At 44.3% G+C, this 14796-nt stretch overlaps 1 protein-coding gene across 4 annotated transcripts in view; it reads left to right on the top strand.

Annotated features, from left to right (window-relative positions):
* The window catches only part of NSD1 (nuclear receptor binding SET domain protein 1), a 62221-nt gene that overhangs the window by 12893 nt on the left and 34532 nt on the right, over window positions 1-14796 (top strand). For 2 of the 4 annotated variants that reach the window (XM_032703315.1, XM_032703314.1), the window contains exons 3-5: window positions 3978-4113; window positions 7000-7172; window positions 9044-11609. In XM_032703315.1, coding sequence (XP_032559206.1) covers window positions 3978-4113; window positions 7000-7172; window positions 9044-11609 — 2875 coding nt within the window. Of the gene's footprint in view, window positions 1-3977; window positions 4114-6996; window positions 7173-9043; window positions 11610-14796 lie in introns of those variants that run through there. The other 2 variants (XM_032703317.1, XM_032703316.1) reach the window with 2 other exon arrangements.

Raw genomic sequence — 14796 nt, 5'->3', positions numbered from 1 at the left:
GTGACTTACCCGGCAGTTCCCAGTGTGGTGAGATCTGCTCAGGAGATATCCTGTGCTCCTGCTGCAGGGCCCTGGGCAGGTATATGCTGCACACTCACACTCAGAGGAAAAAGCCATTAGTGTCATTGTTTATGCTGTATTGGTTAATTATCCTTTGGATGTGGCTGCCTCCTTTTATTTTCTTCCCTGGCTTTGATTCTGTCCAGTTCGTTCCTGAAACAGGCTTGGCAGGATCTTCCTCCCTTATTCTCAGGGGTCAGTGGCTTCCTTCTTACTTTTCTCTGTCCTTGTACACAATCTTTTTTGCTGCCCCAGCCTTTCTCCAAAAGCATGTTCTGTCCTTTGCTTCATTGAATAATGTCTTGTTTATAATTAAGTCAGGAATAAACTGTAATAGGGCTTTCTTGGCCAATATTTCCACGATGGCTTTCCAGAGCAAGTCTGAGTTCGAAGTGTGCAGATCTACGGTGGCTGCAGATCAGTGCTTGGTATCTGGACAAATGGCTCTTTGGGTATATGAAGTTGAAAATATCTGTAACAGTAGATATATCTCTGCCCCTTAGTGTGCAGTTTGGTCTTGCTGTGGCTCTGCCAAGATGGTCACATCCCTGGTCACGCTGTTGGGGCACATAAAGTGTCTGCAGCTGTGCCTCCAGCAGTGCCAGAGGGCTGGTGCTGCTCTGATTGTTATTCAGAGGTGTCCGGTGCTGCAGGAAAGGTGCAGCCTGTGGCTGTCGGCCTTGTGTGTGTGTTTGTGGGCTTTCTGCTTTGTGCCACTTCTTCCAGCAAGATTAATGGATTGAACAGCAGCTTCCAATGACAGAACCAAGAGTGGTTACTGGATAAAGGTTATTTTGTCTACTTTTTAATGATGTAGTTATTTTAAATGTAGGAATATTGGTGACAGACAGTTGAGGACTGGCAGTATTATGTACCATAAAAAAATCTCTTCAAAATGTAAGCTTTCTTTCCTTGATAAGTTTCATTATTTGCTGTATGATGAGAATTTCAAGAGGGTGAAGGTACTTGGCTTTCTGATAGAAAGCCTCCTGGTGAAGCTGAGCACCAACATTTGATATTTCACTCTGTGATTTGCACACCGTGTTTGGCACAGTACAAATTTAAGAGGTGACTTTGCAGGTAGTGTTTGTGTCATACTGTTGCTGAACCTCCGCTTGTGACCCCTTCCACAGTGATCCTTTGAGTCTTGCATCAGTGAAGAGAGTACAGTCTTGTTTTGTCCAAAAATAGCACAAAGTGATCTGAAATGCTGTGTATTGTCTAGAGTTTAGGCTGTAGTTTGTCATATCTGAACAGCACATTAATACCAGGCAGCTGATAACAGAGTAGACAGTACTGACTCCCTTTAGAACACCTAACAATACAAAACTGTGATGTTGCTCATCTATAGAGGAAGGCCCTGCCCTTCCCTTCCTCACTAACCAAGTGTCTTACCTGCTTTGGATTTCTTCATTGTATCTCCACTGGAGTTACCTACCTGATGTGCAGTGGCTCACAAGTTTTCTTGTTATTTAAACACTTGAACATTTCCATCCTCTGAAGATGAACAGTGCTATGATCAGATGTAGGGACTGCATCTGATGTTTGTTGTGTTTTAAAAACTTGGGCTTTTCCTCACAGAGAAATTACCATTGCTTCAGGGCTGAATTTTTGGCCATCAGAATATATCAGCAGTTTGATCTTGGCATAGTAGATGGTAATTGTAATAGAAATTTGCTGTATTCTGACCCAAGAAATATACACTTTGGAGCTGTAGTTTTTGCATCACACAGCAGTTTAAGGCAAGAGCCTTGATGTACCTGGAAAGGGCACCAACTGCTGCTTTTGCTCCTCTGCTGTTGTTTTTTAAAATGTTTTAAGTTTTAAAACTCACTAGCGAAATTTTTTTTCCTGTGGAAATGTGCAGGCATCTCTGGCAGGTTGGTGGTATTTAGGGAGAGTAGAGAGGAAAATCATGCAAAGACAGTGACCTGCTACAGTGCATCCTGTCATGAGGCTCTTCCTTGGAGTCATGGTGCTTCCTAATCTACCTCTGCAATCCCTGTGGGGCCTTTGTGGTGGGTGATGATGAGTTCAACACCTGACTGCTAATTCCAGGGCAGGCAGAGAGCAAACCCCAGAGGAATGAGAATAACTGCTGACTTCTTGGAAAGAGAGGTTTAGGCATTGTCTGAATAGTTTCTTGAAAGCCACCTTTTCATCCGGGCACCAGTGTGGGGCGTTGGAGGGTGACAAAGAGTTGATTTAAATGCAGACTTGCCTTGGGGCAGGGGTTGTGGGTGTCCCTCAGGTGGATCGGTGTGAATGGCTCTGGCAAATCTCTGGCGTGGTGGTTTTACTGCTCCGTCTGGCTGACTGTGCTCAGGTTACAGTTGTCATTAAGATGCACATCCATTGTGTGTGTATGCACGACATCAGAGATAATCAGTTTGGATATATATGTGCCCCTTAAAGCCCAGGATGGAAATCTGTGTAAAGAATTTGAGGCAGAAGTCACATTTACAGAAAGAACACAAGGTGGAAATGGACCAAAATAAGAGGGGTTTTGCATCTGAAAGTACATCTGCATTTAAAAAGCAGCAGTCAAGGCAGCGTCTCAGGTGCTCAGGGATGTGAACGCTGCAGCAAGGCACTGGCAGAGCAGGGGGCTGCAGCCCCTGCCCAGTGCTGTTTCACCTTCCAGTTCCTGATCTGCTCAGCTGTAAGTTATTGTGTGGGTTTTGATGAGTGAGAAGAATTTCAACAGTGTAGTCTGTAACATCATTACCTGCTTTTTTTTTCATATGACAAGATTTATCCTTTTGTATTTTCTTTAACCACATGAAGAAAACCCATAAAACTCAACCTGAAGCAGACTATACCTTTATTAGAGAGGTCTGTTGTGTTTTTGTTGCTGGGATGTCGAACTGGGAATGGCAAGAGACGTGCCTCAAGCAGGGTGGTGAGCAGGACAGAAGTGAAACGAGAAGGTGTATGTTTGTACTGTGACAGCTTTAATGAGGAGCATATTGCTCGTGCTTATTGGCAGGAGAAATACCTCCAGCACTTCTTGGAGCTCTTAAATGCTGAACCCACCTGGAATGTGTTGGTGGGTGCTGCTAAACAGGCAGGATACACCACAGCTGGGCATAGGGACTCCTGATTCCTGTGAAAACCTACTGTGCCTTGGCTTGGCTCAATTAGTCACAACACACCAAACCTCTCCTTGGCAGAGGTTTCTGCTGGTGGTGCACATCCAGCCAGAGAGCAAACGGCACAGGATCTGCTCTCTGCTCTTGGACAGTGATACAGAAATGGCATTGAGTAGCCTTAGGGTTTGTGTGTTGAAAGATTTTGGCATTCTCGTGGTCGCTGCGCAGCCCTGGGAAGCTGAGCAGGTTTGGGTGCCTCTCTACAGAGTTCATACTTGTGAGCGGGTTTTGGAGACAGGCAAGGTCAGTGTGTCCATCTGTCTCCTAGAGGGGAGTGGCTGCTTTTGTGCTCTCTTTCTGCTCTGTACATCCCAACCTCCCCCCCCCAACTGATAAAACCTTACTTTGCTGTTCTCATCACCTTTCAGTCAGGAAAATTTTGCTGTCTCTTCTACTACTTTTTCTGGACTTTTCAACCTTTGAAATGAACAAATTGTTGTGAGTGAAGTAATGAGGGTTAACAGTGACTCCAAATATTTACGTGCTCAAATGTGGTTTGAGTGCAGTCATTTACAAGAGATCAGGTTCCTTACTAAAATATAACAAAAGCCTGCTCAAATCCTCTTATTGTTTTGTTTTTTCAGAAGGATGCTGAGAACCATTGTGTTCTCTGAAGGGGTAGGAGCCACTAAGTAAAAATAAGGACTTGCTTTTTAATGTAAATGTCTCTGCTGTCTGATGCAATCTGCACACAGGGGGGAGGCAAATCTCTTCAAAAGCATCTGAACCTTTAGTAATTTCTTGTGTTCTATTTTTTCCCTGAAGATCCAAGCCCAGAAGAAACCTATTCCAGTGAAGTATGAAGTTGGAGATCTTGTTTGGGCCAAGTTCAACAGACGCCCATGGTGGCCATGCACAATTTGTCATGACCCAGTGCTGGACTGTCACTCAAAAATGAAAGGTACTGTATCTACTCAGACCGCAAAGTGGAGGTGTTGTGTGTGGCAGGGTGCTGCAGTTTTTAATTAATTTTAAAAGTACTTCTGGCCCTTGAAAGGTGTGAAGAAATAGACCCTACTGTGGAAGACCCAGATCCATAAAGCAGTCCTAAATCAGGGAGATGGCAGGAGGAAGAGGGGGCTGGGGCTGGTGGAAGTGACACAGATAACTGTTGGACATGTAGGCTTTTCTTCACAGAGTATAGGAGGGATGAGCAGCTGGGCTGAGCTCAGGGTGGTACAGAAGAAAGAGCAGCCTCTGAGAAAAGAAATGCAGAGAAAAAGGAAGTGGATCAGAGAGGTGCAACAGGTGAGGAAGCAGAGCTGGGAAGACTGGAGTGTGTGAGGACACAGAGAGTTGGCCAGTCTTGGAGAATGGGAGGCTGCAGAGGGTGAGAAGCAGAGTGTAGGGTTGCAGCTGAATGCCTGAAAGTGTGATGGGAATGTGTGCAAGGAAGTGAAATTTTTTGGGTCTTGTTTGGTGTGAGAAAGCAAGGGGCTGTTTATGGAGAAATACTGGAAAACCCTGGAAATGGAGCCATGTATATGAAAGTTTAAGGCGTAGTGTGAGTCAGCTGAGTGCGATGAGGAGACACGGAGGAAATATGGCAGAGCTGTATGTGCTTGAACACAGGCGAGAGCCAGGAACGAAGAGAGTCTTACAGGCTCAAGACAAAGGTATGTGAGTGATAGAGAGAACAGAAGGGAAGTGATTAATCATTTGCTTTTAGGATCATACCAGCTGCCATGGGGAGACTGTCACAAACAGAAAGGCTTAGTTGTTCCTGGTTTCCCCTTCTGATTCTTTTTGTTCTGTGGACAACTGGAAACCCTTTGAACTGTTGTCATCTGCCACTGACAGCTCTAGACCTGTGAGGTTGCCACTCACTGATGTATTTCTCTCCAGGATTTGTGGCCCTTGCCAGCGTAAGGACAAGTGCTGGGCAGAAGTGGACTTTTTTTGAGTGACCGTCAGTCAGCTCAGAGTCTGCTGCTATTTGTCTAGAGACACAAAGTAGCTTTTCCTACATGGTACTCACATCATCCCCAAGCCTGGTTGCTGTAGTCTTCTTACTTGCTATTTCTCCACCTTCCCCTTCATCCTTTGGGAGACATGCATCCTGATTCTAGAGAATATTGAATGTGCTGTTTTAAATAGTCTCTTTCCAGCTCTCAGATTTCTGTTGAAGATGTTTCCAGAAGATTTGCTGACATATATTCTCCCCCACATCCCTCCTCATGACAGGATTTAATGTATATAGCTGTCCAGTATTCTCCTCTCAACCTCTGTATGAGGATTTCTAATAAAGGAATTCTGCAGGGAGAAAACATGATATTAACAAATTCCTTCAAGGCCTGATCTCCAGCCTCATGGTGGACTCTCCCATCATTGTTTTGTCTGTGTTCAAACCAATGGAGCTCTGGGGAAAATTGCATTTTCCAGTTGTGGCTGTATGTGGTCTGCTGGTCTCCTCTTCCCAATACCAAGGTGGCAGAGCAGGTGGATCTGAACTCTGGTGCCTTTGGGCAGGTAGAGCTGCTGGGCTCTGTGTGCACTGTAGGAAGCAGAGCCCTCCTGCCTTGGCTCTCTGTTGCCAAGGGAACAAGCCCTTCAGAGCAAGGCAGGTCGCTTCAAACTCATCACTTGTGCAGAAACCTCTTCTCTTAGGTTTGAGGAATGATGTTTTGTTCAAGGCAGTTTGCCTTTTTTTCAGCAAGCTCTCTGCTCAAAGATTTTTGGAGCTGGAATTTTGAGGCTCAGTGGCTCAAGTCCCAGTACGGTGAATGGGATGGATGAAGCCTGCCATCTTTGTCCGTGGTTTGATGTTGCTCTGGTCATTATTTATTATCCTCTCAGTGGTCTTTGTCAGAATCTCACTGTCAGCATCTCCTGAGGCCAGGCTGCCACACTGCACTGGCGCTCCTGGAAGAGGCATCACAAACCAAATGGGCTTGAAGTCTAAGCTGAATGTTCAGAAGGAGAAGGTTAAGCATACTTTGCAACAAAATGCAGGGAGAACTTTATATCCCTTGTTTTCAAGCCTTGTTTGCTCTGTTCTAATGCTTGTGACCTGTTTTTTTTTCACCAGCACACCCAGTACCGGTTCAGTTCTTACTTGTACCATGTCTGTTCAACATCCTTGCACAGAAAGCACCTTTGAAAAATCTTTGAATGTATCCTTACAATTGAATTTCTTCTCTTATTCTGCACCTTTGTGCCCCAAAATTGGACTCATTGCAACTCATGTTGCACCTAATCCTTGTAGTGTGTGTGCGTGTGTTTGTTTATATGTTTTGTGTCCTAAATAAGAGTTTGTTTGGTATCAAAGCATTGAGCAAGATGGGATATATTGTGGTGGAGGAGGCTCAACCTGTGTGAGTAGATCATATCCAGAAAGATGTCAGTTCTGGGTGTTGCCGGCACCGTTGTGTTTTCCCAACGGTCAAGTGGACTGGACTATTTAATCATTAATCAGGGAGTAGCAGAAAAGAAATGTCCTGCCTGGTATGTTGTGCCTCTCAAGGAAAAAATATTTAGATATCTTTGCCGTTTTCTTTGCAAACAATCTCTGCTCTAGGAAGATGACCCATCATTAATCTATTGTTCATAAGAAAAAAACCCAAACAAAAACAGAGGGTAGCAACATAGAACACAGACGGCAGGGATCAAAGGGGTCTCCCTTGGTTTTGAGCAGAAATCCCCAGAACTGGCATTCATGTGGGAATGTTATTAAGCAAAATGTGATTGAAAATTTTCTGGCAAATTGTTACCGCTTTCTGTGATTCTTTTTGTGTGTCTTTATTCTGTTATATGCAAGGGGTTAATTATGTTGAATTTCTCAAAGTAGTTTCCAGTGGGAGACCATACCGAGAGTACTATGTGGATGCCTTAGGAGAACCTTCAGAGAAAAGCTGGGTTGCTGGGAAAGCTATTGTCCTCTTTGAAGGAAGACATCAGTTTGAAGAGCTGCCTGTTCCCCGGAAAAGAGGGAAGCAAAAGGAAAAAGGCTACAAACATAAGGTGAAAGATCTGTTTTCTTCAACATGTTTTTGATTCTTTGAATCTGCACGGTACAAAATATTCCTTTATGCCTGGAATTGCACTTTGACAGCTTTCTTCTATGAGATTGACTGCAGCAAGGCAGCGAGGGAGGGGATTCTTTGCATCCTTACATCAAACACAGTTTATAAACTGCCAGGAGTTTTTAGGCTCTCTTCAGTGCCGGGGTGTGGCCTGCTGCTTCTATTGCCCTGGACTCCTCTGGGAAGCAGAGGAGTCAGGGCTCTGTTGGTGTGGGATCTGTTCAGCAGCACAGCTATCTCCTGATGTTTATTGCAGCACTGCTAAAAAACTTCCTGTGCTCTCTGGCAGCCCCTTTTGGCTGATCTGAAGCAGAACTGGAGTTGCACGCTTCACTAGATCACTGGCTGAGATAAAGCAGTGGGGTTTTTAGCCCTGCTTCAGTAATTCTCTTTATAGAAACCTGTTAGGACTTATAATTTGACTTGGAAAACGCTTTGTCAGGGAGCCTGTGGGAATGAGTTTTGTGGCTCATCGCACCATCTCCGTTTCCAAACATAACAGCGCTGAGCAGTTGTAGCCAGTTAATGAAATGTGACACAGGGGTCTGGTCTATGTCTTTAGGAAGGTGACTGCAGAAATTAACTTGTTAGAATTGCTGAAGTGAAGAACTACACCAGCTACTGTGTTACTGTAAGAGAGCACATAGTCACACTAGGCAGCGATATCTGGTTTTTCTTTTTCTCTTATTCTAGAGCTTTATAACCTATGTTAATGCAGAATCATCAGATTGAACGTGCTCTTGCAGATATGAGTCCCTGGTTGCAATGCTCTCATTTGGTTTTCCTTTTCCAAGGCCATGTTCGGTATCCTTTTTAAGGACTTCCCTCCTTGTGCTCACAGCCCCCCAAAAACAAGTGACATTCTCACTAGTAACTTTTCTGGTTCTAGAATTGCTTGACTGGAATCTTGTTCTGTATGTAAATGAAGTGCCAACAAGGCTGCAGTAGAGGGAATCAAATGATTCTTTAATCTGCTGAGATGAGATTTTGTTGGTTTGGGTATTTTTTAAAGGAAAAGTCAGAAAATTTGAGTTGTTCCTCCTGCCCTGGAATTGGTTTTGATTTTAAGAGCAGTTGCGAAGCCTCTGATTTGCTGTTGTGCAGCCAGAAACTGCACAAGCACATAAGAAACAACTTTCTTGCTGATTTTGGGTGTTAGCAGAGGTTCCTGTCCAGTATAAGGAGGGATTTTGTTTTTAATAAAGGTACAGAGTTAAAGCTGGGAGACCTCTCAGCAATGAACATCATAAATTTGATAAAGTGCATCTTAGGTGTGTGTGGATCTCATGTTTGTCCCAAGGTGAGTTGATGGAGAGGGCAGATTAATTCATGCTCTGAGTTCAAGGGATGCAAGAAGAATCAAGAATGAGCAAAGCAAACAGGTCTGCTCAGATATTTTGTGGAAAACAATGCTGCATTTGCCTTGAGAGCCTTGTTGCCTGTTGCTTTGCATTTATGTGCCAGGGATCCATACCATATGCATTCCTCTTACAGGCTGTTGTGTTCAGGATGTGTTGGGGTGCCAGGACATCTGGTTCCTGGGAGACCTGTGGTTACAGGGACCTTTTTGCTGTGTTGGGAATGCACAGGGATTTCTGTTACGCTCAGCAGGAGTGCAGGGTGCTTACCCAGGAGCAGTGCTTCCTGTGTCCCCTAGACACAGTCTCAGGGAATCCACGTGATTATCTTAAAGATGCAAAATGCAGGAATGTCCCTCTGTTCTGTGCCTTGTGCTCCTCAATTTCACTTTTATCTCACTGGGTACCTGCTCAAATATTGTCTATTTTTTTTTGTCTCCAACTTTTTAAGGTTCCTCAAAGATTTATGGCTAAATGGGAAGTCAGTGTTGGACAGGCAGAAGACATTCTTCTCGGAGGGCCAGAGGATCAAAAGTGCAGCCAGAACTCCAGTGAGCCGGACAGTGAGAAGGACATGCAGTCGGAATACTATACCAATGGCCCTGGAGCAGAAAGGGACAGGCAGCTGAACGGCTGCTTTAAGTCCTTGGCGTTTGACTCCAGACACGCGGCCAGTGAAAAAGGAAAATTGCACATTAAGCCACATGTGAAAAAAAGCTCTGAAAGCAGAAAAAGGACTAGAGTAAAAAAGAGCAGCGTGAGAGGGGAAGCACCTAGGGGAGAAATCAAAGACAAAACACCAGAGAGCATAGTTAGAAACACAATTGCTGGGGACCTACCAGAGAAACACGCGTCTCATGAACTTCGCCGGATTGCCAACAGCCTGACAGCATCCAGCAGCACCAGGGAAAACCATTTGCTTTCCTCATTTGGAGAAAGACGTTTTGAAAAGACACCTTTGAAACCGGACTGTGAGAATCGTAAAAGCGATACTCTCAAGAGCACTCTCCAAGGGGATTTGTTTTCCAGCCCATCTTTTGAGAGAGAGAAGAGCTCCCTGGGCATTTTGTGCAGTTCTAAATTACAAATACATTATTCTGCGTCTGATGCTGGTATTGAGAAAAAGCAAACTGAATCAGATTCATCCTCTTCCCTCTCCGATGGTGGGGACAGTGATGTAGATACCATGGACCAAAGTTCAGAGAGAGCCTCTAGTGCTCTTGAAGTTAGTGATTCTTCAGATAAAGTGGAGAAGGAATTTCCTATGACGTCAAGTGGAAACATTAAACTTTCCATGTATCTTTCTCAGAAGAGCAGCAGAAGGGCCAGGAAGAAGTCATACAGAGATCGCAAACCTCTGGGAGGTTCAGTAACCAGCAGACTTGATGCTGAATTTGCAGATGAAGAGCTGGAAGTTGGCTTCTCTGATGCTGAGATGTCATTGATGGCTCTTGAGTGCTCTTCGGATGTGAGAAATGACAATCTTTCCCCAGCAAACAAGCACACTACCCCCCAAAGTGTCTCCAAGGATAGCTCCTGGCCTGCTGTTGCAAATCAAGCAATCTTAAAACCGAAAAGCATGAAATTACCCCGAATCAGGAGTATAAAATGCAAACATAAAGAAAAGGTTGGTGGGTTGGAGCCTTCTCTTGCAGAAGAGGAGGGTGGTGTGAATCGCTGCTCTTCGGATACCAAAGGTTTCTCTGGCCTTCAGAGAAGTGGAAAAGTTGATGGTCAGAAACTATTAAACAACATGCATGAGAAACCCAGGGATTCTGCTGAAATCGAAACGGCTGTGGTGAAGCACGTCTTGTCGGAGCTGAAGGAACTGTCTTACCGGTCCATGAATGATGATGCCAGTGACTCTGGCACCCCAAAGGCCACAGTACCTTTACTTTTCTCTTCTGCCTCTGGTCATGGTCGTTTGCCTATTGAACCAGATTACAAATTCAGCACCTTGTTAATGATGTTGAAGGATATGCATGACAGTAAGACAAAAGAGCAGCAACTGATGACTGGTCAAAATATAGTCCCATTTCGAAATACCAGCACAGCTGATGGTTCTGGAAGCAATTCTGCGAGTGGTCTGAAGTCTTTGTCTATTGTAGGTCCCCCATATAAAATAGAAAAAAATGGAGATTGTGTCCAGGAAACAGTAAATCCAAACTCCGCTATAAGCAACTCCTCATTTTCACGCAATCCTCCAACCAAGTTGACGGGGATTGGTTCTGGTAAAAGGGAGCCTGCAAGTGCTGCTGTTTCTGGGACAAATGGCACAAATTGCGTGTCCAAACGCAACTGTTCAAAATCTAAGCAGTCATCTAAGCTTGGAGATAAAACAATTTCAAACAGAAAGGACTTAAAACCAGGAGGGCCAAGTAAGTTGCTAAGTCGGTTATCCAGAGATTCAGGAGAACATGCATTCCGTGTGCATGGTTCGGTTACCAGTCCTCTAGGTAATGAGGCAGAAGATACTGAGAGGAAAGAGTGTATTGATTTAACAGAGCATTCAACTGATGAAGACTCTGCCTGTTTATCTGATGACAATTTAGGTCGTATTGGAAGGAGACCTGAAGCTGGTAGAAATGTTGAGAGCTGCAATTCTGCTGAAAATGGGCAGAGTCCAGACTTGGATTCAGAGGCAAATAGTGAGAGCTCTCTTGGTGATGAGTCTAATGATATAAATCACGTAGCACCCAAAAAGCGATGGCAGCGTTTTAACCAAAGCAGTGCTAGATCTAATAAGCACATCAGTAGATCTAGGGAACAAGGAAACTTGGAGAGTGCCTTTGGCCTGAATTCTCGTGGCTTTTCACTGAAGGGAAATGAGTGCTTGGGACGTAGGCATTCCCCTCATTCAAAGGTGCTTGAGGGAGACCTGGCAGTTCAGGACTTTGAGAATCGTTTAGACTTAGTTGATAAACATTTGAATGTATGTGGTAAGCCAAACACCAGTGTGATGGACTCAGAAACAAAGCTTGGCAACTTTGCTCCCCAGTCTGAATTCTCTGCACAAGGTAAGGGAGCTGGACTTGCGCCAGAGTGTGTATTTGTATACATTTTATACTTTTTCATTTAAAGGATAAGTTATGGAACTTGGGGCTGTCTGATAATGTGGAGATGTCTACATCTGAGCAGAAGAAAATGTACCTTGATTTGAGTTCTCTGTAAGCATGGAGAACAAAGCTGGCTTGTGCTCAGGTTATTGGCCAGAAAGTTTTAAATACATTACAAATCATAAGTTTCTGCACCATGAAAGGTAAAATGAGCATCCTTCTCTAAGCTTGGGATTATTTTTAAACTTGCATCTTTATAATGTGTTCCTTAGAGCCATGTGCTTGGTGTTAGTGGGGTAGGTCAGCACTAGAAAGTTGTCTGAAACTAAGCCTCAATGGCTGCTCTGATTTTATCTTTTGTAGTGCTGTTTGACATAGTTTGTCTTTTTGATTTGTTCTGTAGAATCTCATAAAGATTATGTGTTTGGGTTTTTTTGGGGAATTTTTGCATTTCAATGTGAAATTTTACTAGCTGTTAATAGCAAGTTGGAGAGCCCCACAAATTTCCTAATTTGCAGCTCTGGTGTGGCCACCTGATGGGTGAAGAGGAGAACAGAAGGGAGGGAAGCTGCCAGGGAGGCTGGGCTGGAGGTGGGTCTGAAAGATGGCAGAAAAAAATGAGGCAGCAGCATTGTAAGGGAAGTGATCCAGGAAGGAGAAGGCCTCTGAGGACCACAGGATCAGACAGCTCTGCCTCTCCCACAGTGGTGGGAACATTTGGTTAAAGCCAAAGGAAGAAATAAAAAGGTGTGTGCAGAAGGAATAGGGCCAACAGAACCACATTTGACACATACCATCCTCAGAATCCACGGGAACACACATTAATAAAAACAATCAAAATAAATTTTTGCATACATTTCACCAAACTAAATTGCTCTAATCTACTTGCAATATCATAGGTTAATAGAACTTGTCAGAATTTTGAGCCTGTGTTATTTTATCACTTATGTGTTCCCTCAGTACACATGTTGATGTGTGTATTTTGCTCTTAGTGTTTACTGGAGACTGCCTGCACCTATGATTCAATGTGGCAAAAGCAGCTCCTGGCTTGGTGGCTGTGGGACCTGCCCAAGGCAAGTCACAGCAGGCACTGAAAACGAGCCCATAGGGTGTAACACAAGGGGTAAAAGTTCTGGTTTTAAATCATGACCAGCTCAATCATTCACTGACTCCTCTGGTTTGGGTCTGTGTGTTTCTGAGGACTGAAGTTTCCACAGAGCAGCTGAGAGGATACACATTGTATCCTGTCACAGCCAAGGGAGTGAGTTCCTCCTCCGCACTGAGATCCAGCCGGGTGCTCATGGCTTCATGCTGGTTTTGCAGTTGAAGCATCCCTGCAGTGTTGCTGTGTGAGATGAAGATACAAGTCTGCAGAGGGAGCTAGAGAAGAGGAGCTGCTGAGAGGCAGTAAAGGCGGGAGGGTAGTGGCAGAGGAAGGCAACAGGCTCCTGGGTGAGATGGCAATGGTGGAGAGGCGTGTACACTGTCCTGGTGCTGCACACAGGGGTGCAGCAGTCAGGGCCTGAGTTTGTTTGCAAAAGTGCCAGAACAGCAACCGCAGTGTAATCCAATTCCCCTGCCCTAAATAGCACGTGAACCCCGAGAACACCTGCCCTTTGTGGATAGATGTGCCATGGGGAGGCACTGGAGCTGTTGTCTGGGTTGCTGTAACATCCCTAATGCTGGTGGTACTGAGTAAACCTCTACTGCTGTGAAAAGACCATTTCTATATGTCGGGCAAGGCCAAGTACACTGAAAATAGAGAGACTGATGCCAGAAGCTGAATTGACTGCAGCTTACAGAAGAGGAGTTTCCTCTGCTTGCCAGTGCTTTGAGAGAAGATGTTGACCCATCCTTGTCTGCAGCAGGCCAAGTTTCAGTGTAAGAGATCGCAACAGATTGCAGTCACAACTGTGCAGTTCCCACTAAGTTCAAACTTTAAAGTCTTCATCGTAGTTAAATGGCAACACTTGGCATATTTTTGCTACAAACTTTGTGATGTGATTTAAAGCAAATAAGGCAGAAGTGAAGATTAGTGGAATTTGCTGACGTAAAACAATTTTATAGTTTCATCGGGTACGTGATTTACCACTGCCAATCAGACTGCATTTGGAATTCTTGTACGGGATTCCCTTTGGGAATAAAAAAAGCAGTTAAGCCAGGCCTTCTGGCACACTGCTGTGTGCTCTGCTGCATGGCTTTGGGGCTCTAAATAGTTGCGTGCTGAGGATACTTGCCCTGTAACTGGTTATATGCTGAAACGTGTGTTTTACCCAGACACCTGTGCAGTGTTAATAGAGGCTGAAAATAGCTGCTTTTGAGAAAGTTGTTTCTTTCTTCTCTTTTGGCTAAGTTTGACATTTTCATGCTCGTTTAACCACAAAGCCACAATAAAGTGTAGCAGTCTTGTCCAACATCCCTGTTCTGAAGCGTTGCACTGGAATGCTTTGTTTTAAATGCTTCCATTTTAAAGAAGAAAATGCCATCTCCTACAAATTAAAAGAGGCAAAGAGGATATTTACTGTTTGTTCCTAAATTTCGAGGAGACCACAGATGTTTTCATGAATAGGAGAAATCTTCAGGCAGAATTACTTAGTGATTTTGAAAGCTAAAAAAAAAAGGAGAAAAGTCTGAGCAATTCTGGAAAGGAAGAAAACATAAATCTTGCTTTTGCAGCTTGTTGAGTAGAGATGGTGTAGAGTGTCAGGGCTCTTTTTTTAGGAGCTTGCCATGCATTGGGGTGTTGAGGAAATACCTGTTCCTCTGTGGTGGTGCCATGTTGTGCAAACAGAAAAGATGTGAGCCCTGAAGAGCTCACAGTCACTGGCTCCCTGATCTCATTGGGGAATAAATAAAGCAACAAATGGGCAGATGGGGAATTTGTAGTATATGAAAAAATGCTAGGGAGGAGAGGAAGGGAAGGAGTTAAGCTTAAGTGTTACTAGTGATACCAGTGACTGAACTGCATTAAGGGAAAACAGGGTTTTCCTGTGCTCCTGCACTGAAACCAAAGGATTTTGGATAAACAGCGAAAGCGTTTGAGTTGCTGATCGTCTTTGGTTTTGGTAGAAGTACTGCAAAATGTTAGATGTAGTTTGTAGGGAGATGTTGGGTGAAATTTCAGGAGCCCCTCAGTCTGTTTTTTGAT

The sequence above is a fragment of the Chiroxiphia lanceolata genome, chromosome 15 (genome assembly GCF_009829145.1).
Source record: "Chiroxiphia lanceolata isolate bChiLan1 chromosome 15, bChiLan1.pri, whole genome shotgun sequence".
Classification (NCBI taxonomy): domain Eukaryota; kingdom Metazoa; phylum Chordata; class Aves; order Passeriformes; family Pipridae; genus Chiroxiphia; species Chiroxiphia lanceolata.
The sequence above is the reverse complement of the archived record's forward strand: the minus strand, read 5'-3'. Positions and strand labels throughout refer to the sequence as shown.